Source organism: Zalophus californianus, chromosome 17, assembly GCF_009762305.2.
Source record: "Zalophus californianus isolate mZalCal1 chromosome 17, mZalCal1.pri.v2, whole genome shotgun sequence".
Lineage (NCBI taxonomy): Eukaryota > Metazoa > Chordata > Mammalia > Carnivora > Otariidae > Zalophus > Zalophus californianus.
The window spans coordinates 12240527-12264092 of NC_045611.1; the positions used below are offsets into that span (position 1 = coordinate 12240527).

The 23566-nt window shown below is 43.1% G+C and overlaps 1 protein-coding gene and 1 pseudogene across 20 annotated transcripts in view; one reads left to right on the plus strand and one right to left on the minus strand.

The window, feature by feature from the left end:
• WDR59 (WD repeat domain 59) overlaps nucleotides 1–23566 on the plus strand; it is an 84570-nt gene that overhangs the window by 55226 nt on the left and 5778 nt on the right. For 16 of the 19 annotated variants that reach the window (XM_027618802.2, XM_027618809.2, XM_027618805.2 and 13 more), the window contains 8 exons: nucleotides 1843–1996; nucleotides 11199–11332; nucleotides 12686–12767; nucleotides 15429–15541; nucleotides 18943–19093; nucleotides 19175–19247; nucleotides 21149–21275; nucleotides 21654–21796. In XM_027618802.2, the coding sequence (XP_027474603.1) occupies nucleotides 1843–1996; nucleotides 11199–11332; nucleotides 12686–12767; nucleotides 15429–15541; nucleotides 18943–19093; nucleotides 19175–19247; nucleotides 21149–21275; nucleotides 21654–21796 (977 nt within the window). Of the gene's footprint in view, nucleotides 1–1842; nucleotides 1997–11198; nucleotides 11333–12685; nucleotides 12768–15428; nucleotides 15562–18942; nucleotides 19248–21148; nucleotides 21276–21653; nucleotides 21797–23566 lie in introns of those variants that run through there. The other 3 variants (XM_027618804.2, XM_027618807.2, XM_027618822.2) reach the window with 2 other exon arrangements.
• Nucleotides 17548–18831, minus strand: LOC118356441 (annotated as a pseudogene). The gene has a single exon (XR_004819744.1). The product of XR_004819744.1 is annotated as an L-lactate dehydrogenase A chain-like (transcript).

The following is a 23566-nucleotide window of genomic DNA, read 5'->3' on the forward strand; positions in this document are numbered from 1 at the left end:
ATGTTTCAGAGTTCTGGTTGCTCCACATTCTCTCCAAAATTTGGTGTTTTCAGTCTTTTCAACTTCAGCCATTGTGGTGGGTATGTGGTATCTCATCCTGGTGATGACTAGTGATGTTGGGCAGCTTTTGTGTGCTCGTTGACCATTTGGGTATCTTCTTTTGTGATATGCCTGTTCAAGTATTTTGCCCATTTCTTTAGGACTGTGTTCCTTATTATTTATTTGTGGTTGTTTTTTATTCTGGTTGTAAATCCTTTGCTTGAAGTATGTATCGATTTTCTCTTAATCTGTTGCTTGTCTTTCTCCTTCCCTAATGATTTTTGATAAACAGAAGTTTTTAATTTTGATGAAGTCCAACCTGTCACTTTAAAAATTTAATGGTTAGTGTCTTTGTGTTGTAGAAAAACAATCTTAGCCTACCTAAGGTCACAAAAATATTCTTCCATTTTCTTTTAAAAATTTATGGTTTTAGACTCCTTATTTAAGGCCTGTAGTCAATCTCAAATTAATTTTTGTGTATGATGTGAAATAGGGGCCTAAGCTCACTTTTTTCAGTAGAGATACATAATTGTTCCAGCACCATTTATGGAAAAAATTTGACTTTTCTCATTGAATTTGCATTGATTTAAAAAAAATTGCATTGGGACGCTGATGGTTCAGTCTGTTAAGCGTCTGCCTTTGGCTCAGGTCATGATCCCGGGGTACTCGGATCAAGCCCTGGGTTGGGTTCCCTGTTTAGTGGGGAGTCTGCTTCTCCCTCTCCCTCTGTCCCTCCCCTCACTTATGCTCTCTTTCTCTCAAATAAGTAAATAAATAAAATCTTTTAAAAAAATTGCATTGATACATTGTTGAAAATCAGTTGACCCTATGTTTGTGGGTCTGTTTCTGGAGTCTGGTTTTTTTTTTCCCCCTTTCATCTATTGGTTTCTCTGTATGCCAACACTATCCTCTTAATGTAGCTTTTATATAGTAGGTCTTCAAATCTGCTAGGGTGTGTCCTCCAACTTTATTATTCTTCAGGATTATGTTGGCTGCTCTAGGTCTTTTGCATTCCTGTAAAAATATGAAATGGCTTATTGGTTTCTACAAAGAAAAAAAAGCCTATTCATATTTTGGTTGGAAATGTGTTGACTCTGTAGATCAGTTTGGAGAAAACGGACACTTTGACAATAATATGGAATCTTCCAATCCCCTAACATGGTATATATCTGTTGTTTTGAGTCTTCTTTAATTTCTCAGCAATATTTTGTATTTTGTATTTTCAATGCACATTTTAAATTTGTTTCTAGGTATTTGATGCTATTGTAAATGAAATTTTTTAAATGTTTATTTCCAAACGTTTGTTTCTAATATATAGAAATAAGTAGATTTTTATAGATTGGCCTCCTATTTAAATTCACTTATTAGCTCTACTAGTTTGCAGATTCCTTTGAATTTTCTATGTATACAGTCAGAAGTATTCTCTGCTTTTGCAGACAAAGCAAAGCAAAGCATTCTGTTTTATAAGTTCATTTTGTTCTTTTTTGTTTCCTTTTTTCCCCCCATTTTCCCCATCTTTTCTCTTGGTTTCATCACGTGCTTAAGAGTGACACTACTTGGAAATATGGAAAGACTGGGACGCCTGGGTGGCTCAGTCGGTTAAGCGTCTGCCTTTGGCTCAGGTCATGATCCCAGGGTCCTGGGATCGAGTCCCACATCAGGCTCCTTGCTGAGCAAGGAGCCTGCTTCTCCCTCTGCCTGCCTCTGTCTCTCTCTCTGATAAATAAATAAAATCTTTAAAAAAAAAAAGAAATATGAAAAAGACTGTAGCCAGTATGGATAATTCTGCGTTTTCAACCACAGGTCTCTGTCAGCCTTGTCTGCTTATCATACTGGCTTGATTGCGCCCATGAAGATCCGCACGGAGGCCCCTGGGAACCTTCGTTTATACAGCGGGAGCCCCACTCGCAGTGAGAAGGAGCAAGTCTCCATCAGCTCCTTCTACTATAAGGAGCGGGTAAGCAGCAGAGCCATGGCCTTCGATTCTTATTCCTTCTGGATTTTTGTTCTTTGTCTCCCTGCCCGCTATGCAAAGCAGCTGGGTTAGTAATCCCCCTGTAGTCTTTAACTTTCAAAATTAGTTTGTTCAAGAAGGACCTTTGCTTTGTTCCTTCCGGTTGGTTTTAACTACTGTGAATGGTGTGTGTGGAGGGATGGGTTGGTTCTTACGGTCCGTACTTGTCACTCCCCACTTAACCCTATCCTTGTTCCCCTGACTTGTTAAGGAGATTCCCACTGTTTCAGGTAGGATAATTTAGCTGCAGATCTTCCTTGGTGTTCTGATGTTTGTCACCAAGTTAAGGGGTGCTTCTGAAGACTTGGGGTCTCAATGTGTTTAGAACGTCATAGCGGTGAGAAGTTTTAGTTGATCTCGGAGGGGTCTTACGCTCTTACTAAATCCGCACCGAAGTGCCCAGCTGAACGGAAGAGCTTACGGGAAAGTCACCGGAGCCTGTCCTGGGCTCCTGGGCTCTCCGGCAGCGCCTCGTCCCTGACCTACTATATCAAGCTGTCAGAAGCCTTTGGTGACGACACCATGGAGAATGTTGGCAGAGCGTAGGAGTGCTTCTAAGAACTCTTTCTGTGTTATCCGATTGAGAGGCTGGTTTAAACTGCCTTTGGACTGACGTGATGTCTTAAACACAGCTACCACCAAGCTATTAACCAGCTCAGTCCTTAGGAATTCTTTGTTGCTGTCCCCAACTAATTGAGAAATGGTGGATTGACTATCACTGAAATGTGTTTTTTAAAAAATTGAGTTATTTTAAATAAAAACCCAATTTCCAGCAAGTGTTAGAGGTGTCTGCACTCCGATTGCAATGTAGTGTCTAGCCTTGGTTCACACTGGTAGTTGGACACCTCTGACTTTGTGTAGTTTTAGAGTTGGTATGTGACTGAAACGAGCAGCAGGAACTGATGCTTGAGACAGGATCAGCCTTGGACAGAACCACTCCGTTGAATGGGGACAGTGACTGTTGCCGTTCTGCGGTCCTCTTCTTCACCTCTCTGACAGAATTGTGCCCCTCGGGGCCCTGTTATCTTCCCAAGTCCTTTACATTCCAAATTTTTAGGTGTTCTTCCCCTCTAAGCAAGCTAGTAGGCATTTTATTGGCATAATAGTCAAACAAACTCATGGTTGGGTAAATGGGGGAATTTTCTTTAGCATCAGGGCCAGGCTGAGGAGATCTTTTAGTCAGAGACAGTTCTGAATCCCCCTCTGAGTCATGTCATGTGTTACTCCTGCTTGGGTTTGGATTGGTAAAATAGGTGGACTAGCATTTTGACTCTGACAGTGCAGAAAGGCCATGCCTAGGCAAAATAACCCCAGTTCCACGATGGGACCTCTCCTAATGCAAAAGCATTTGTAAAGCCTTACTTACGTACATGTTTTTCATGGTCTGGCTTCTTTTACCATAAACACCATAATCATAAAGAGGGACCAAAGGCACATAGATAATGACCTTTTATCAGATAGGATCCGCTGGGGAGGAGGGGAAGGATGTGATACCTCACTTTGGGATGACTCCCAATATACAGCTTCTCCACAGAAAACAGGCTATTATAGTCCCTTAAGATGACCTCATATATTAAGTGATCTTTAAGTTTTATTTCAGAGACTGGCCATATAAAATGGGGGCAGACACTTGTAATTTTATATGAAACGTTTGTATTTCTGTGTAATATACGTACAGAAAAGTTCACAAATCATAAGTATATAATTCAGTCAATTCATAGTCACACAGGCCAAGAAATAGAACATTCTAAGAACCGTGGAAGCTCTCGGGAGGAAAGCACATCTCAGTGGGTGACATGTAGTAGTTATTAGGTGAAATCCTATGAAATTACTGATACTTTATTTATTTATTTATTTATTTATTTATTTATTTATTAAAGATTTTATTTATTTATTTGACAGAGACAGAGACAGCGAGAGCAGGAACACAAGCAGGGGGAGTGGGAGAGGGAGAAGCAGGCTTCCCGCAGAGCAGGGAGCCCGATGCGGGGCTCGATCCCAGGACCCTGGGATCATGACCTGAGCCGAAGGCAGTTGCCTAACTATCTGAGCTACCCAGGCGCCCTCATACTTGACCAATTTTAATCTCAGAAAGTTTCATGTGGTTCAGCCTCATAAGAAGTTAAACAAGTGAGTCATTTTGTGATGAATCTGAAATAAATTCATCTCTCCTTGAACCTTGTTCATGTCCATCCCATTACTTGAGGCACAGGGCGGGGGTGGGGGAGTCAGGGAAATGAAATGGGGCCATGGTATCTTATAGAGGCCATCTTCCTTCCTCTTAGAGGTCGATATAGTTTTATCCCTCAAGGAGTATTTTCTTATCCTTAGGTATCTAGTTTGACATATCAAATAATACCACTTTTATTACTTTTGTTCCTAAAATGATTCCAGATTGCCACATTTCTCTGTGCTTAAGTCTTTATTTTCAGCCCCAGTTTTTCCCCTACATATTTTTATTCTCTTTCAGATCTCTACCCTTGAGATCGTTAAATGAGTAAGAGTCAAGGAAAAGAATATAACTGCGTTAAAGTATAGCAGTGAAGGAATTATAGAGTGTTTTGGAGATTATAAGACGCTTTATGGAACCAGTGGGGATTTTACCGTTTGTTTCTCTTGTTTTTATGTATTTTTAACCTGCCCTACTTAGGTCATATTATTATATTCACCCAAGTGTTCTCCAGATGGAATTCCAAGGTTCGTTGCTAAATACTTAAAAATGTGAGAGACCTAAAAAAACAACAACAATAAAAACCAACTATCAAATTTCATAGGAAGTTAGAAAGCAGGAGAGATGCTAGCGTTCATTTGGTAACTGGACCAACTATTAATAGTTGACAAAATATTGTTTATTCCTAGGGCAAATCAGAAGACCCAGAACTTGTGATAAACATTAGGCCTTGGCCTATAAACATTTCTAAAATTTTGTTCCCGTGCTTCAGTTTATGTCACTAAAATAGCTCTAATGTAAATAACTGAGGCGGTCTTGAAGTTAATAGAATAATTTCTGATTTCCATAAACAATGCTTTTCGGCCCCAGTTTCACACTGATGCTCATGTTGTTAGCCAGTGCCCTCAGGAGGGCAGCTCTTCAGCCTTGCTCCCTCGTTCCCTCCATTTCTCATGCACGCTTGCTTACCCATCACTCTGAAAATAGCCCTGCAGCCCTGAGGTCAAAGCTTCCACTTTCCCTAGTGCCCACCAAACCACACACCAGAAACAGTTGGGTGTCAAGTCTACCAAAGAACTTTTTCCTTTTTAGGAATGAGAATCTTCTCGCACATAGATGTGCTCTTGATGGGGAGGGGAGACCCTCCCACCCATTTCTCAACTTGCCCTGCGATCCTCCGTAGAGTACACCGACATTGACCTCAGCCTCCTTATATCTTGAGATGTGTTTCAAACTGAAGAACGATGACACTGAAGCTGGGTTGGGAGAGCAATGGGTCGGGAGGGAGGTGAGGGAATCCAAATATTGCTGTGCCGAGGTTTAGATTTTTAGTCGTTCAAACCCGATTTTGCAGTAAATTGTGGTACCTTTTAATCCATCAGATGTGTGGGAAGCTTTCATTTTATTCTATATTTTTCCCTTTTAATTTTCTTGGTGTTTTTCTTCCCTCCTCCTGGGTGTAACGTTTTCACGCACAGATGTCTCCTCGCTCTGCCCGGCGACGTTGGTCCATACAAGCAATTAACGACTTCCCGGTACTGTGCGCTGTGCAAATGCTCTCCTTGACTAATCCTGTCTGCCCAAAGGCCCAAGAATAAAATGCCACCTGCCTGGCTTTGAGGAACCTGAGTGACAGGCTGGCTGGTTTTCAGGACCAGCACAATAAATTTTTCACTCTTGGGAGTCAGGCAAGGACTTCCTCCTTGTTTCATCCAGTTTCAAATGGGTGAATACTGAGACCGTTAAGGATTATGAATGGGCTTCTTTGAAAATGAAGCCAAACACTGGGTTTCTTGGAAAGAACCCCAACTGTAAGCCTTTAGCTCACCTGATTTCATTTGGAGTATTTGTATAATTTCCTGGAGCTTTCAAAAGCCTACCTTTGGCATGGGGTGAAGCAGAGGAAGATATAAGAGGCTTCCACCATTTTGTCTCTCTGTTTTTATCGTCTTGGTCTAGTTCAAAGAGGGAAGTGCTCACCTGCTTCGTTGGCATGATGCATAAGCTAGTTTTTAATCGTTCAGGAACTTTCTGGAACAATTTTTTCCTTGCCATCAGTATTTTGCATTGCAATGAAACCTCTGCTGTGGACATCCTCTCTTGCGTTTCTTTCTCTCTTCCTCATTCCTGTTGGCCACCCCCCCTCTTCTGTCTTCCTCTCCCACCCCCTTCATGTTTCAGTAGTGCCAAGGTGGCCTTGGGCTGTGCAAGGCAGCCTTGTGGCTTTTTTGTAAATTTTATTCAGTGTAAAAAATTTTTCGGGGAATAGTCTTATAGCCTTTTCATATCGAACCCAGTTGAAATCAGGAGCCCTGATTAGCACGTACCACTGCTGCTGACAACTTGCGGGCAGAGCCAACGTGGCCGCCTTTCCTCAAAAAGCCTGTCCCAGCCAACCCGACTGCTGGATTTCCACTGATTTCCAGAAGTCTCTGCTCCTGCTGCTATTGAAATAGGAACTCATGTTGACTCACTGCCCACTCTGCTGATTTTGCATTGTTGGTGGGGTTGCTGCGAAGCAGTTGGTGGCTTATTCTTGGGCTGTTTTTACATTTAACCCATTTATTGGCATTGATGTTGCCTCCGATTGTAGCAGTAACACTGGTGGTACAGTCGCAAGCTGGCTATATTGGTTGTCTTTCAGTGCTATTCGCACCAATGCCTCCCCCTCCCCCCCAGCCCTTTCCTCCCTGTCCTCCTTCCTGTGATTCCATGAACGCCTTCTTGGTGTGTTCAGAGGAGCATCCCGGTGCTCATCATGTGATAATTGTCTGTCTCGTTTTGTCTCTCTTCCCTCAATCCCTGCTTACGAAATCTGTGGGGAAGGGGCATTTCCTATGATGGGGCATTGAGAAGACCTAAGAGAAACACAGAGCCCTTTGCCTCCCAGAGGGACTGATCCTACTGCACAGAAAAGCACCCACATTGAAGCCCGTCAGAGTGGGACTGGAGCAATGCAGGAGGTTTCGGGGGCTTTTAGGCCAGAGTGCCCTCCCCTCACCGGGAACGTTCAGCCACGCCTCAGCCTGGTGTGTCGCTGTTCTGTCACCTGACAGTTGCACAGATGAGAGAGTCCTCAGATCACCAGCAAGATGTAAGGGAAAAAGAAGTCGTGGGGAAGTGTGGATGGCACATGAACCCTTTTTGCTGTAGAAAAGTTATCTTTGCTCATTCGGGAGCAGCAAGGACCTGAGGCCCTGACATCTGATTGGGGATTGAGCATGTGTTTATTTAGGCAGCCTTGTTATATTTGCATCCCCAGAATAATTAGTCACGAGACTGGAGTACTGGGAGACCCCTCTAGCCTGAAGGGGAGGTACTTCGTATTTAAAAACCACCAACCACTAAATAGAAAAAACAAAACTCTTCTATGACCCCTTATAGATTTTTGATAATGTTTTGCAGTTATTCCTTGCTGGATTAAATGAATGCACAGCGCTGTCCCATAATTGCTTTTATAGTTTGAGGCTTGGTGGCAGCTGTGGTTAGGGTGATCCAGTGGTGGCAAACCTCCTGTTACAAGCTCAGAGGCAGCTTAGTGAGTTTCTACCACACATTGCCTATACATCAGAACGGATCGGCGAAACCACCTAGAAGCCTGCTGTCTCAAGAAGTTGCCAAGCAAGTCCCAGGAAATCCAGGCTGTGATTTCCATAATTCAGTGAAGGATGATTACAGAAAATTGTCCAAGTCCACTGTCTTGGACATTTTCATTAAGTACCTATTGATGACTCCCACGGGTTTGTTTCTCCCCATCTCTGTAACCAAGGACCACAGACGGGCAGAGGAAAGAGTCCTAAGGCATCTCTTTGGACTCCATTCTCTTCCCTCTGAGTGTGCCTACCCCTCCCACACCCAGAAAGGGGATGAAACACAGTGTGAGGGTCAGGCTCTTGAGCCTGGCCTGAAATACAGTGTCTGGGTGTGAGCCCGGTGAGCCCCACATGAAGCCAGTAGCCATGGCCGCCTCTTGTCTCTGCTGGTATTCCGCACGCTGCTCCGGATGTGCTCGGGATACTTGGCAGAGAAGTGAAATGAGAGCAGTTGTAGAGACGGGTGTCAGACAGGCCTGATACCATCAGATGTTGATCTCCTCATACGCAGAAATGGATCCATTTAAAAATGGGCCAAACTGTTTACATAGTAACAGATAGCTTAGTCTTAGGGCTTTTTTTTTTTTTCTTTTTAATCCAAAATCATGCACTCGAAAGCAGGTTAATAAGGACGGGCTTAGCAGCCTGACAGCCTGTGTTCAAATCTCAGCTCTTAGGAGTGTGGCCTCAAGTAAGACTCACATTCTCATTTGTGAAATGGAAGCAGCAGCCCCTCTTTCAGAGCCGAGGTAGTGCCCACGCTCGCAGAGAGGAAACGGCCCCGAGCGGGTGCTCCTGTTGTTCATAATAACAGGCAAATCTGTAAATCCTAAGTCATACATTTATACGCTTGGACTTGTGTCCGAGACATCTCTCAATTCCCACATATAAGACCATCTGTGGCCATTTGAAGGTGAGGCTGTGGGGAAATAGGACAGTTGCTCATGATCTTCCATGTCCATTACCCAGATCCTTCTGCTCAAGTATTTTTGACATTCTAAAATGATCACTTTCAGAAATAATTCATGTCTGCTAGGAAAAACATTTTTAAATGAGCTAGTCTGTATGCAAAGGGACCACTTTTGGCACACGGGCCTTAATATTTTGCTTTCATTAAGTTTGCTTAAAAAGATGGACATTGTGGTGGTTTTCAGTGTGGTCTGAAAGCTAGTAGACCCCATCCCTCATGAGGCCTCCGTTTATTTCCACCTTTTAGTTACATGGAGCTGTAGTGAAGTGCCCAGTTGTTCAAACACTGCTCATTTTCTCTTGTAACAACAAGCCAGAGTGTCTGCCTGGAACAGTGTTTTAGAAGCCTTCCACCCGACACAGAAAACCAATGAGATGGATCATATTCCATTCCAGGTGGAATTTTTTTAGTGTCGGATCTTTTCCTTTTGTTTCTTTCTTACTTTTTAAATCCAGTACCCCAAATCTCATTTGAGATACTCAATTATGTAGGACCTACGGGTGTTGTTTCCTGGAATTTTTAAACTCCTGGAAACCTGGATGAAAAAGTTTGTGTACTTAACACCCTCCCTGTTCCAATTCACCACACTGTGCTGTTCCAGTCACTGCCTGGTAGATGCCCACAAAATTACCCTAGCCACAACCAGTCACGTCAAATTATTTCACGCACATGGACAACATCTGTCCTGTGCTGGTTAACACCGCCTGGCTCCAGTCCATTCTGACAGGCTGTTTGCTCTTTAGCCCATTCTCCCCTTACTTGCATCCTCATCAGGATATTTATGGCTAAAAGGCTAGTATTTTTGTGAGTGTGTACATAATTCTTTAGAAACTAGCCAGCACAAATCAAGAATCGAAGGGCTGCCAGACAGTAGTAGACAGGGCTTCTCTTGTATTGATAGTAATGATGTGTATGAATAAAGAGCACAAAGTAACTCAATTGCTGCCTAAGATCCACTGGGTCAAAGTTCCAAATTGATAATGTAGCACATGTATTTACAAATTATGATAAACAGTTCAGAGACCTCAGCTAAACTTCATCTGCCACGAACCGAGTCCAGGTGTCCTGGATCTAGTAGGTTCCATAACCCTTACTGAGCCCATAGGAAGTTCCATGCCGTGGACACCTTTGGGGATTAGATGGGACATCACTGGTCAGAAGCGACTAACTATAGACCATGACTAATGAATGGAAGAGTGTAGAAAAATCACTAGCGGAAAATGAATTATTTGTGAGTAATATAAGTAATGATCTAATCTGAACTCCTGAGGGCTTATAATGCATTTATAATCACTACAGATTTGTTTTAATTGTACATTTTCAGTCTGCACTCTCACCTTTTCATTGTGGCCTTATTAGACTTGCAAGATTGGAAAGGAGCTCATCCTGAGGCATAGTTATCGGTGAGCAAAGAGGATGACATGAGACTAAGTTCATAGCAAATAAGGAGCTCACCCAGGGTCACACTGAACCAGCACAGGTGGTAATAAGACCAGCATACCTTGGTTTTCTGACTCCAGATTGCAGGTCCCTTCCCTAGCAACTATGTTAATAAGTATGTCACCTCCCCCCTGAGTTGAATCACTTTGGTGGCCCCCTTTTTAACTTCCAGCAATAAAATAAAATAGAATATTGTTCCCTCAGCTGGTTGTCATTTTGAAGATACCAGATGGGGCTATGCTGATAATTCTCCCTTTCCGGGACATCTCTCATTTCCCACACACAGGCTCCTTTGTAGGGGAGGCTCTGGGGAAATAGGACAGTTGCTCATGATCTTCCGTGTCCGTTACCCAGGTCCCTCTGCTCAAGTATTTTTGACATTCTAAAATGATCACTTTGAGAAGTAATTCAAGTCTGCTAGGAAAAACCGGGTAATTCTCCTTGAGCTGCTAAGTTTCTTGGTCTGCCTGCCACAGATTAAGGTTTGCAGAGCCCACACTGCTGTGTCTGAATTAAATTTTCAACAAATCCTATTAAAGCTGTCTGAGAAGAAAAAAACCTTTGATTAGTTTCAGGCAAGAACTTTGAACCTAAGGCTGATCCCAACCTTAAAAGTTGCTCTTCTCCCACATTTTTGTGGTCTTTACTAACTTATTTACCTGCTCTTCTTTCTTTTCTTTTCTTTTCTTTTTTTTTTTTTTAATTCTAGATTCAAGGTATCTATTTTTGGGCACCTGTACAATGTCTGTAGCACTGCAGTAGGTGCATATTTTCCTGTTAGGATTTTGGAACCAAGAGCTCAATGCCCTTTGCCATCCTTTTATTTTCTACAGATGCTGATTCATTTAATTGTGGGCATGATGTAATGCAAAGTCTCTGCAAATAACCAATGACCCAACTCTGATGTGCTCTGCGACTGTAGGTTTCCACTCATCAAAGTCCCCATTAGTTATATCTCGTCATCTCCCCCAGAAATCCAGGAGATGGAAAAGCAAGCGTGAGGGATCGGACTCTGGGAATCGACCAATCAAGGCTGCTGGGAAAGTTATCATCCAGGACACTGCATGCCTTCTTCCTGTTCACAAATCACTGGGAGAACTGTACATGTAAGTCTGCCATACTTATCACACAGTCATCATAATGCATGTGGTTTTGTTTCTTTTTTTAAAAGTACTTTAAAAATATTAAAGTATTGGAACCCTTTTGGGGAGCCTGGGTGGCTCCGTCGGTTAAGCGATTGGCTCTTGATTTTGGCTCAGGTCATGATCTCAGGGTCGTGAGTTCAAGCCCTGTGTCGGGCTCCGTGCTGGGTGTGGAGCCTCCTTGAGATTTTGTCTCCCTCTCCCTGCACCCCCACCCTGCGCACACTCACTCTCTGTGTGTCTCTTTCTCTCTCTCCCTAAAAAAAAATAAATAAGTATTGGAACCCTTTCTTCAGAAGAAGTTTTAGGAGGAGACCAGCATATGAGCTTTCTATTGCTGCATAACAAGGTACCACAAACTTAGCAGCTTAAAATAACATACATTTATTATCTATCTCGGTTTCCATGGGTCAAGGGCCAGGCATGGCTTAGCTGGGTCCTTGCTCAGGTCTCACCAGGCTGAAATTGTAGAGGTAGCCAGGTAGTGGTCTTATCCAGTGCTCAGAGTCCTCTTCCAAGCTCATTCAGGTTGTTAGCAGAATTTAATTCCTTGAAGACATAGAACTCGTTGATTTTCATCTTCAAGACCAGCAGGAGTTTCTCTCTGATGCTTCACTTTCTTTCTAAGTTCTCACCTGATTAGGTCAGGCCCACCTAAAATAATCTCCCTTTTGACACATTCACAGCAGACTGATTAATAACCTAATCTTGGGTGTGATAGCCCATCAGTATTCACTGGTATCACCCATAATTGAAGGGAGGGGATTATATTAGATGTGTGGTGGGAGGGGGCCTCAGAATTCTGCTTTCCATACCTATTTGTAAAATAGTTAAAAGCAGAGCCACTTTGGTTGTAGGGAGTTGGGAGAAGAGTGACAGGCATACAGAGGCTGGCCTTCTTCTTGAACTGGAACACATAACAAAAAGTGTTTATTTTGTAATACATACACAGCACACCACTCTTTGTGTTAGAAACCACAGTGTTGCACATATTTGAATTCCTTTTTATTCAACCGTTAAGCCTGGGGAAATCCACAGAAAAACTGGTTGCCAAATTGACATTTGGGGTTGCCTTCCTGTCCTGACTTCAGAGAGGTGAACAATTTCACCTTCCCCAGGCGCGAACCCACAGCCTGAGCTGCGGGGAAGCTTTTTCTCCATATTACGTAGCAAGAATAAAGCCTAAGGCCAACATGGATAAAGCATTTTGGATGACAACTAAAGAGGCAGTTTTTAGTTTGTCTGTTAAACCAGGGGTCACTGATTTAGGAGGTTAGACTAGAAAGAAACTTCTTATTAATTCTTTTTACATTTCAGATTGAATATGAATGATATTCAAGAAACATGCCAGAAGAATGCCACTTCTGCCTTGCTTGTTGGAAGGAAGGACCTTGTCCAGGTATTGTGCATCCCTCCTGATGGCCATCTGAAGTTTTCTTTTTGAGCCGATTGTTTTCACTTCATAATTTTGGTTTAGTGACCTTTCAGGGCGTGCTTCCTATTTTGCAATTCCTATCCCATTTTCTTTGCCAAACTGCAGGGCTAGAGCAGCTTTCTAAATCCTTTGGGTTCTCTCTTTTTTAAAGAATATTTATTTATTTAAGTAATCTCTACCCCCAATGTGGGGCTTGAACTCATGACCCCGATACAAAGAGTTGTATGCTTTTCCAACTGAGCCAGCCAGGCACCCTCCTGCTTTGGGTCTTCTTATTAGAGCTTAGTTGAGAAGATGCTAAAGCATGTACTGAGAATTTTTTATTACATTTCTACTCTGGTATCATGGTGATTGTTACACACATAAATATGGATATCTGTGCCTTTGCCATTTGCACTCTCAATTCTGTTTTGCTGGGGTTTTTATACTTTTAAAAATGCTTTGTTTAAAAATGCTTTGTTTCGGGGGCCTGGGTGGCGCAGTCAGTTGGGTGTCTGACTCTTGGTTTCAGCTCAGGTTGTGATCTCAGGGTCATGAGATCAAGCCCTGTGTTAGGCTCCAAGTTCAACACGGAGTCTGCTTTGCATTCTCTTCTCCCCCTCCTCTGCCTCTCCTGCTGGTGCTCTCTCTCTACTTCTCAAATAAATAAATCTTAAAAAAAAAAAATTCTTTGTTTCAAGGGGCTGGCTTAGTCAGTAGGGCATGTGACTCTTGATCTCAGGGTTGTGACTTCAGGTCCCATGTGTGGTGTAGAGTTTACTTAAAATTAAAGAAAAAAAAAATTGCGGGGGAGTTGCCTGGCTGACTTAGTAGAACATGCAACTCTTGATCTTGGGGTTGTAAGTACAAGCCTCATGCTGGGTGTAAAGATTATTTAAAAATAAAATCTTTAAGGGGCGCCTGGCTGGCTCAGTTGGTTAAGCATCCAACTTTTGATCTCAGCTCAGGTCTTGATCTCAGGGTCATGATTTTTAAGCCCTATGTTGGGCTCCATGCTACTTAAAAAATATATATATTGTGTGATCCTGGCCAGCACTTAATCTTTCTGAACCTCAATTTCCTCGACTATGAAATAGTCCTGATTCTAGTACCAATGAGAAAGAATAAGGTCATATATGTAAAACTCCCATACCCATATCTGCTAGATGGCAAATATCCAATGTATGGGACACTCGCTACTCTGTTCCTGTAATTATTGTCATCATTTGTGGCATGGTACTTGTAAAGAGACGGAAATGGCATTGGTGCAAATGCTTGAAGAATGTTTTTTTTTTTTCTTTTTTATGCACATGTTGATGATGCTATGTCTATTGTTTTGTAGAGAGTTGCAGAAATAAACCCAAGTGTCAACTATTCCTGTCAAAGCCCTTTAGGAAATGTATATTAAGAGTGAGGAAGTAACAGGGTGCCTGGGTGGCTCAATCCTTTAAGCCTCTGAAGACTCTTGGTTTTGGCTCAGGTCATGATCTGAAGGTCGTGAGATTGAGCCCCACACCAAGCTCCACACTCAGCAGGGGGGTCTGCTTGAGATTCTCTCCCCTTCTCCCTCTGCCCCTCCCATGTTCTCTCCCTCTTTCTCTCTAAAATAATCTTTTTTAAAAAAGTGAGGAAGGAACATGCCTAAATTTTCAGCCCGAATAGTAAACATCCTGTCCTATCCCAGAGAGACATTAACTTCTCTCATCAACTGTTCAGGTGGGTCATTGGTTATAGAGATAAAAGTAAACCTCATGTATTTTGTCTTAATCAGTACTTGGGTGCCTGAGTATATTGGTGCCACCTAATTTAATTGATTTTTTACATATCTGACGTGTTTCCCTACCCATTTTTCAGTATTTTTGTTTATTCTTTTTTTTTAGATCATAGACTCCTCGATTAAAGTCCGTATTTTCTTCTTTTCAAGTTTCTCACAGAGTCTAGGATAGTATTTTCCAGTTAGTGGGCATACAGTGATATATTGCTACTAAGAAAGATTTCCCAATAGTATTCCATTTTTAAAAGTGTGGAGGGAAGGAGGTTCTGTTGACGGCATGATGTACTTAATATTAGCATGTGCTGAATCTTGGAGTTAATAGACACCTAATGGATATTGGTTTCTGCTTGATGACCCCAAGCCCTGCAGGATTTCAAGTTTGGAGATATTCCTCAGACTTGATGTCAACAAAGTCTGTTTTGACCTGGCCTATTTTTCTTTAGCTTTGAGAGTATACTGCAACTTTTGTAGTGAAAGCAACAAAGTTTCCCTTTATTTGGGCAAAGGACAGATCTGAAATGTGATAGGAGATGCTTTTTTCCCCCCTCTCCCTGCCTGTTCACTAATGAAGCAACAGAAGAAGTCACTTGAGACAACCCTTTGGGGTTAAGGCGTGGTGTCATTTCTTTGAAATTTGCTTAATAAAAGTTTTTAAGACTAGTGTTTCTTGAGCATTACAGTCCCCAGAGAATCTTGTTAAAATGCAAATTTTGATTCGGTATGTCTGGAAGGAGACCTGATGTTCCCAGTTTTTGTTGTCCTCAGAGCAGCAAGGCTGTAGGCTATATGTGGAGGAAGGTGGGGTTCTTTCATGCTTCCTGGTCCTTTCCTCACCAGTCTGACTTCAAGTGTTTCTCTTCGATCTGTTCCAGGTTTGGTCGCTGGCTACAGTCGCTACAGATCTTTGCCTTGGTCCCAAGTCTGACCCAGATTTGGAAACACCCTGGGCTCGACATCCATTTGGACGACAGCTGCTGGAGTCCCTGTAGGTTTTGAGAGCTAAAAGTGAGGAAAATGAGTGATGTAAATTTTAGGTCTGTAAACACTTGCAGTATGTTCATTGAAGGGATATGAGGAATGGGAAAAAGTGAGATCTTTCCCATTAGTGCTATGATAATTTCTGTGCAGAACTAACTTCTTATAGCAGAAGGAAGTAGACAATATTAGTCATTTACAACAAGGATTTGAGACTCATGTGTCCTTTAGAGACTTATGCTTTAGCCCATGTCACACCAGTCTGAACACAGGAGTTTGAACTCTTGAAATGCTAAATTTCTTGGGTGCTATAGAATTTTGCCCCCAAGAGCAGACTCTCTAATTCCGTGTTGACTTACATGTTTTCCAAGGGCGATAATGTTTTTACCGTTTGGCAGTTTATGGAAATATTGAATTTGTGTTGGATTTATTGCACTTTAATGTGGCAAGCTGGAAATACAATGTGAAAATGGTTTACCACTTGAACCTTCATAACCGTGAGGCTCAGAGCCTGACAGAGAGACAGAAAAGCTCTAATTCCTTCAGGTGGAGGATTGCTTGACTTACTTGTTGAGGCTGGACGTGGGACCTGTGCTGAAGCTTCAGTCGCCTCGTGGTGACGCAGGGATGATAATGGTGGTTCTATCCACATCACATAAGGCTCAAGTATGATGGTATGAAAACACTTTAAGAAATACCATACATTGGGGCGCCTGGGTGGCTCAGTTGGTTAAGCCACTGCCTTTGGCTCAGGTGATCCTGGAGTCCCGGGATCGAGTCCTGCATCGGGCTCCCTGCTGAGCAGGGAGTCTGCTTCTCCCTCTGACCCTCCCCCCTCTCATGCTCTCTCTCTCTCTTTCATTCTCTCTCTCAAATAAATAAATAAAATAAAATTAAAAAAAAGAAATACCATACATTGCTCGGTAGGAAAGTATCAGTAGCATTCCATCACAAAGACCAAATCGTTCTGATCCCTACCTCACATCCTAGCATAGTGGTCCTAAAAGGAGCAAAGAGGATGTGAGTACCTAAGAGCTAAAAATATTCCTTGTTATTCTTATTTAATAGTTCATATTCATAATTCCACCTTCGTGTCTTTTGCCAGCTCTCCATACCATGGTGGTGGTACAGTGTTCTGAGCACCTTCATGTAGCATTAGGTTACGAGAGAAGAGTGATCCTTCTTGGAGTTGGGGAGACCAAGAGCACATGCATGGCCTCATTCAGATGTTAGTTTAGTCCACTTAGTTCTTGGAGAAGCCACACTCAAGTCTGAGCCATGCCTGGATGCCAACTAGAAGCTTTCAGATGGGTTATCCAGCTCATTTGTAATACTTGGATACATTCTTTTCCAAAACAAATTTTTTTTTTTTTTAAGAGTCACCATTCAAAATTTATTTGGTATTTTAGTTGGTATGACACTTAGTTGGCTGCATTGTCTTTTTTTTTTTTTTTAAAGATTTTATTTATTCATGAGAGAGAGAGAGAGAGAGAGAGAGAGAGGCAGAGGGAGAAGCAGGCTCCCAAGGAGCAGGGAGCCCAATGCGGGACTCGATCCCAGGACCCCGGGATCATGACCTGAGCCGAAGGCAGACGCTTAACCATCTGAGCCACCCAGGCGCCCATGCATTGTCTTTTTACGTTATATGGCCATGTACACTATATTCTGACATACATGGTACACAAAGTAAGATCCTTTAGGACAGTTATGCACAATACACGCAATATTGAATTTATACATTGGATCCCAGAACGTGACTGACTGGAAAAGATGGACTAGGCATGTCGGGTTTTGGGGGAAGGAACCCGAAGTGACAGAACACACAGTAAACACACATCTGGTATGCAGAGCAACCGCAGCTCTGGCAGTGGAGCCTCTGAGACAGTGGGGCTAACTTATGTTAACCAATTTAGGGCTACAAAGACAGGTATCATCCAGTACCAGGATACAGCTGCAGGGTTTGGTGAACCATTCCTATTTGGAACTTTAGGAAACTGATGTTTTTTCTTAGGCCATTTTAATATTACTTGAGTAACAGATCAGATAAGGACAATATACACAACCTCCAACTAAAATCCTGCTATAGTCTAGACGGTGAAGTGGTACATTAGAAAACTTTAAAACTGCAGCTCCTTTTGGGTCCCCCAAAGTGTATCTGCACTCTTCTTCAAACGGGCCTCCTCCTCAGAAGTCAGAGTCACCTTCACAACATCTGAAATTCCATTCTGTCCCAAGATGCGAGGGACACTAAGGAAGACATCATCTTTAATTCCATAGAGACCCTTAATCATGGTGGAAATTGGACGCACCCGCCTAAGATTCTTCATTATACTTTCGGCCAGATCTGCCACAGACAGTCCAATGGCCCAGGAGGTGTAGCCTTTCAGTTTGATCACCTCATAGACACTGTCAACCACCTGTTTGTGAACCTCTTTCCACTATTCCTTATCTGCATCAGTGCCTAAGTCAGGGTGCAGATTCTTCTGAGAGACACCAGCAACATTCACTGCACTCCATACAGGCACACTGGAGTCTCCATGCTCCCCAAGGACCCACCCGTGACAGCTTAATGGGTGAACTCCCAGTCTTTCCCCCATTAGGTAACAGAACCGGGCTGAATCCAGATTGCAACCACTTCCAATAACACGGTTTTTGGGAAAGCCACTTATCTTCCAAGCCACATAGGTCAAGATATCCACTGGATTGGAAACGACAAGCAACTTGCAGTTTGGGCTATATTTTATGATATTAGGAACGATGAACTTAAAGATGTTCACGTTACTCTGGACCAAATTAAGACGGCTTTCTCCCTCATGCTGACGTGCCCCAGCTGTGATAATAACCAGCTTGGAGTTTGCAGTCACATTATAGTCTTTGCCAGAGACAATTTTTGGTGTTCTAAGGAAAAGGCTGCCGTGCTGGAGATCCATCATCTCTCCCTTCAGTTTGTCTTCCATGACATCAACAAGAGCAAGTTCATCTGCCAAGTCCTTCATTAAGATACTGATGGCACAAGCCATGCCAACAGCACCAACCCCAACAACTGTGATCTTATTCTGGGGGGTATGTTCTTCCTTAAGAAGATTCTGAATCAGCTGATCTTTGAGAGTTGCCATTTTGGACTTAGAACCAAAAGGAATCGGGAGTGCTTGTCGGGCGGGCGGGTGTCAGCGGCACGCGAGGTTGAATCTGGACTTGGCGGCAGCGGCTCCGACACTCCTCCAAAACAAATTTAGCCATACTCAAAGTACAGTCTGCTAGGTCTATAGAAAGCCCTGGTTCCTGACGATTTTGTGAAGCAGAATTAAGAAACCTCCCTTCTATCCCTTTGTCAGCAACCCACCACAACTGTGACAGTTAGCCTTCTTCTATCTCTTCTCTTGACTTTTTTTCTTTCATCTTTTCCTCCAGGTTGGCTCACTACTGCCGACTCCGGGATGTCCAGACATTGGCCATGCTCTGCAGCGTGTTTGAAGCCCAGTCACGGCCTCAGGGAATACCAAACCCCTTCGGACCCTTTCCTGGCCGGTCCTCTAACCTTGTGGTGTCCCACAGCCGATATGTAAGCCTGCGGCCTTGTGTGTTGTGTTTGACTCCTCCTAAAGGGAAGCGTGTTCTGACTCTGCTCCTGTTTGTCCTGCAGCCCAGCTTTACTTCCTCGGGCTCCTGCTCAAGCATGTCAGACCCAGGGCTCAACACTGGTGGCTGGAACATAGGTTGGTATGGTGCTGACTTGGCCACGCTGGATTTCTGGTACTTTAAAAACTGTCTGTGAATTGTTACTGTGTCAGCTTCAGTTAATAGATGCACTCTATATTTTCCTTGCTTCTCATTTCTCTCCAAATTTAATATGGTGGGGATGCTGTAGTTAGCAAGGCCTGGACTTGAACAGGCCAGTTTCTGGTATGTCTTTGTGCCTGGCTGGGTGGCTTTTCAACTCGTAACCTTGAGAGACTGACAGTGGGACTTTAGTGTTTACCCGGTAAACCCAACCCTCATTCTTTCTCCCTCACATGCCCCCTGCCCCACCCCAGTCATCTGCCACTTCTTGTTAGCTGTTGCTTCCCACATACTTCCTTTCAATGTGGAGAAATAAAGATTTCTCCAGCTGGCCGTAAAGGTCTATTTAACAAATAAGTGTATTTGTGGTTTCCGGATTTTTGAAATTTCTTTTTAAAAATCATCTTAATTTTCTTTTTTTTTTCCTTTTATTTTTATCTTATATAGAACTTGAGTGAGCTTGGTGATTTAGTTTTCCAATCTACAGAATAGAAGCTACACATATAGGGACTTTGAAGTAGGAGGTGACGCCTGTTAGAGGCAGGGCAGGCAAAGAAGTCGTGCTTACGGTAGTTTGACAGGAAGAGTTACAAAGTATTAAGAAAAAAAAGAAGACCCAAACCAAAAACAGAAGTTTGTGGCCAGTAAGTACAGTGTCAAATAATTTTCTGAGGGAATATCACTGTCTTGCCAACAATGATTCTGTGTCATGCAGAAAAACATTTTAACAGTACTCTTTGCACAAGAAGTCAGGAAAATTCATTTTATTATATTCAAAATAGTTTTAAAACTATGAAACTTTACAATGTTTTGAAATTTTAAAATGTTTCAACAAAATGAAGTTTCTCTTTCCTGGAAAACCCATTTAGGGAAATAGGGTAGGAAAGACAGAAATCTTGTTCCTTTAATTGAGAGGTTATAAAAGTAATTACATGGGGGCACCTGGGTGGCCCCAGTTGGTTAAGTGTCCAACTCTTCGTTTTAGCTCAGGTCATGATGTCAGGGTTGTGAGATTGAGCCCTGCATGGGGTTCCACACTTAGCAGGGAGTCTGAGATTCTCTCCCTCTCTCTGCCCCTCTGCCCTGCATGTGTGTGTGTGTGCACATGTATATTCTCTCTCTCTCTCAAATAAATAAATCTTAAAAAAAGTAATACATGCCCAGTGTTACAAAAAGCATTATAGAAAATAATCACTGAACCTCCACCTAGAAATAATGTCTTAATATTCCAAAACATTTTTCCCAATCTGTGTGTGTGTGTGTGAAAGGTCATTCTATATATATGATTTTGTGTTCTGTTTTTAATTTTATCATGAACGTTTTCTCACGTCATTTAAAAAGTCTTTATCAGGGCGCCTGGGTGGCTCAGTTGGTTGCGCGACTGCCTTCGGCTCAGGTCATCATCCTGGAGTCCCGGGATCGAGTCCCACATCGGGCTCCCTGCTCAGCGGGGAGTCTGCTTCTCCCTCTGACCTTCTTCCCTCTCATGCTCTCTCTCTACCTTTCTCTCTCTCTCTCAATAAATAAATGAAAATCTTAAAAAAAAAAGTCTTTATCAATAATGACTGCTTTATTTAATATTTTATATCACTGTACCATAATTTGCGGCTTAATCATTGTGTGTCTACTTAGTTATCAGGTTACCTTAACAGTAAATATCTAAATAAAAAGGTAAGGCTAGGAAAGAGTTCTGCTTAGTTATATTTCTCAGCATCTGCAGCTTAGCTTATTTTTCTTCCAGTGACTAAATTGAGCACACTCTGCATTATGAGAGTTTTCAGACACTTTCCAAACCTTGTCTAATTTCCCTCTTCCCTTCCCATTTGATTTGCTTCAGCGGGAAGAGAGGCAGAACATGTCTCCTCACCTTGGGGAGAGTCTTCTCCAGAAGAAATCCGCTTTGGGAGTCTTACCTACAGTGATCCCCGTGAGCGAGAACGTGATCAGCATGATAAAAATAAAAGGTAACAACCTTCCCCGGTGAGAGCTGCAATTTTCATAATGCTTAGATTTCCCAAAATCAAGACTCTTGCTGTAAGAAAGCTATGTTATGTTCATTTGGTATTGAGCTTGTTTTTTCTTTTTCTTTTTTTTTTTTTTTTTAAGATTTTATTTATTTGACAGAGAGAGACGCAGCGAGAGAGGGAACACGAGCAGGGGGAGTGGGAGAGGGAGAAGCAGGCTTCCCGCGGAACAGGGAGCCCGATGCGGGGCTCGATCCCAGGACCCTGGGATCCTGACCTGAGCCGAAGGCAGACGCCTAACGACTGAGCCACCCAGGCGCCCCCTGAGCTTGTTTTTTCTTAAAGGAACTGACAGGCAATCTTTTGAGTTTTATCCAGGCTTCTGGACCCCGCCAATACCCAGCAATTTGATGACTTTAAGAAATGCTATGGAGAAATCCTCTACCGCTGGGGTCTGAGAGAGAAACGAGCTGAGGTGCTGAAGTTTGCCTCCTCTCCTCCGGATCCTCATAAAGGGATTGGTGAGTACGAACTTCTTTTCCTGTCACTATCTGAAAGGTCCTATAATTTAATTTGTCCCTGAATGTAAGACTTGGAGTGAAGTCTTTTAGCTTCTCACTTAGAGGCGGAAATTTCTGAAGCATTTTGAGTCTGCTTTCCCCTTCCGAAAACCCTTGTATTTCATGACGAGAGTACATTTCTAAGTGGAAGTAGTTTTATATACTGTACTCAGATACTGATTTGAAGGATTTCAAATTCATATATTCAGCTGAGACATACCGAGCTCCTGTGAGGCACAGTGCTAGCACATTCCTTCCCCTCATGGAACTCACAGACTAGTGGGGGAGAAAAATTAAGTAACTATAGGTTGTGATCAGTGTTTATGAGCAAACAAAAACGATGTTGGCGCAGGGAGAGCAGGAAGGGAGAATTGCAGGTGATGTCTGGCTGTGTACGGGGAGGGCCTTTCTGAGGGGCTGAGGTAGAGGGAGGAGAAGCCATCTGTGCAGAGGGCAGCACACATTAAACTAGTGAAGGAAGGCCAGTGGCTAGAACACAGTGAGCAAAAAGAAGGGGTACCAAATTAGACTGTAGGATAATTAGGAACTTGCAAGTCATGGTTCAGAATTGGGATTGTATTCTGAGTCCAGTGGTAAGCTTCAAAGGGTATTAAGAGATAAGTGACATGCTCTGGTTTCTATTTTAAGAGAATCACTGGCTGTTATATGAAGAAAGGTTTGGAGGACAGTGCGGTAGAAGTTTGAAGACTGTTAGGGTAGTCAGAGGGAGATCAACGGCCTAGTCTCAGGTGATGTCAGTGGAGGTAGAGAGAGGGGGTAGATTCAAAATACTTCTTAGAGGTTGACTCCACATATAATGATAACAAATTGGATGTGGGATTGAGGGGAAGGGACAGAGCTTAGATGATTCCTGGGTTTCTAGCTTGGGCAGCTGGGTAGGTGGTGGTGCCATATTCTAAGATAGAAGAGGCTGGAAGAAAATTAAGAGGTCTGTTTCGGATAGCTGGAGATGTGTATGAGCTGCCAGACCGTGAAGTCATGTAGGCGGCCAGATGTGAATCTGGAGCTCAAAGGGTGGGGCCTGGGGCAAGAACTAGCAATTTTGAGAATCTTTAGCATGTAGGTGGACTGGAGCTGTGAGAATGGGTACATTGACCTGGGCCCTGGGGTGGGAAGGAAGAGTACAGGGAGAGCAGGAGCCCACCCACTCCAGGCCTTGAGGGAAGCAAGTACCTGCAGACTCAGAAGGGGACACCAGTGAGTTCTGGGGAAAAGCGAGAGTGTGATCTGAAAGGAGCTAAGAGAAGAGTTTTAAAGGGTGATGTCGAAGACCACCAGAGAGGGTAGTCTGAACACACATTGATTTCCTCTGCCTCCCAGAGCCCCCCCTCCCCAAAGCGTCTATCCAGAGCTTTCCTGAAAAGGCATAATCGTGCAAAGAGAATCATGTTGTTGGTAGCATTTGGGACCAGGGAGGCAGATAGCGTAGTAGTAGCTGATTTTACAGGGCCTAAACTGACAGGCAGAAAAACAGTACCGCACAGTACCACACATGACAGAACCCCCACCCCTCTTCAGCCCCCTCCCCTCCCCCGACCACCCCTGATGGCTCAGGATTTAGTGATGCATGGCACCTCTGGAAGTGGCACGAAGGTGAGACTAAACACAGGAGTATTGTTTGATGGCTTTTTTAGGGTCCCCAGGTCCCTGATCCTAGTTTGCAGAGCAGGTTATGAGCCTGCCTCTATCACAACAGAAAATCTGGAATTT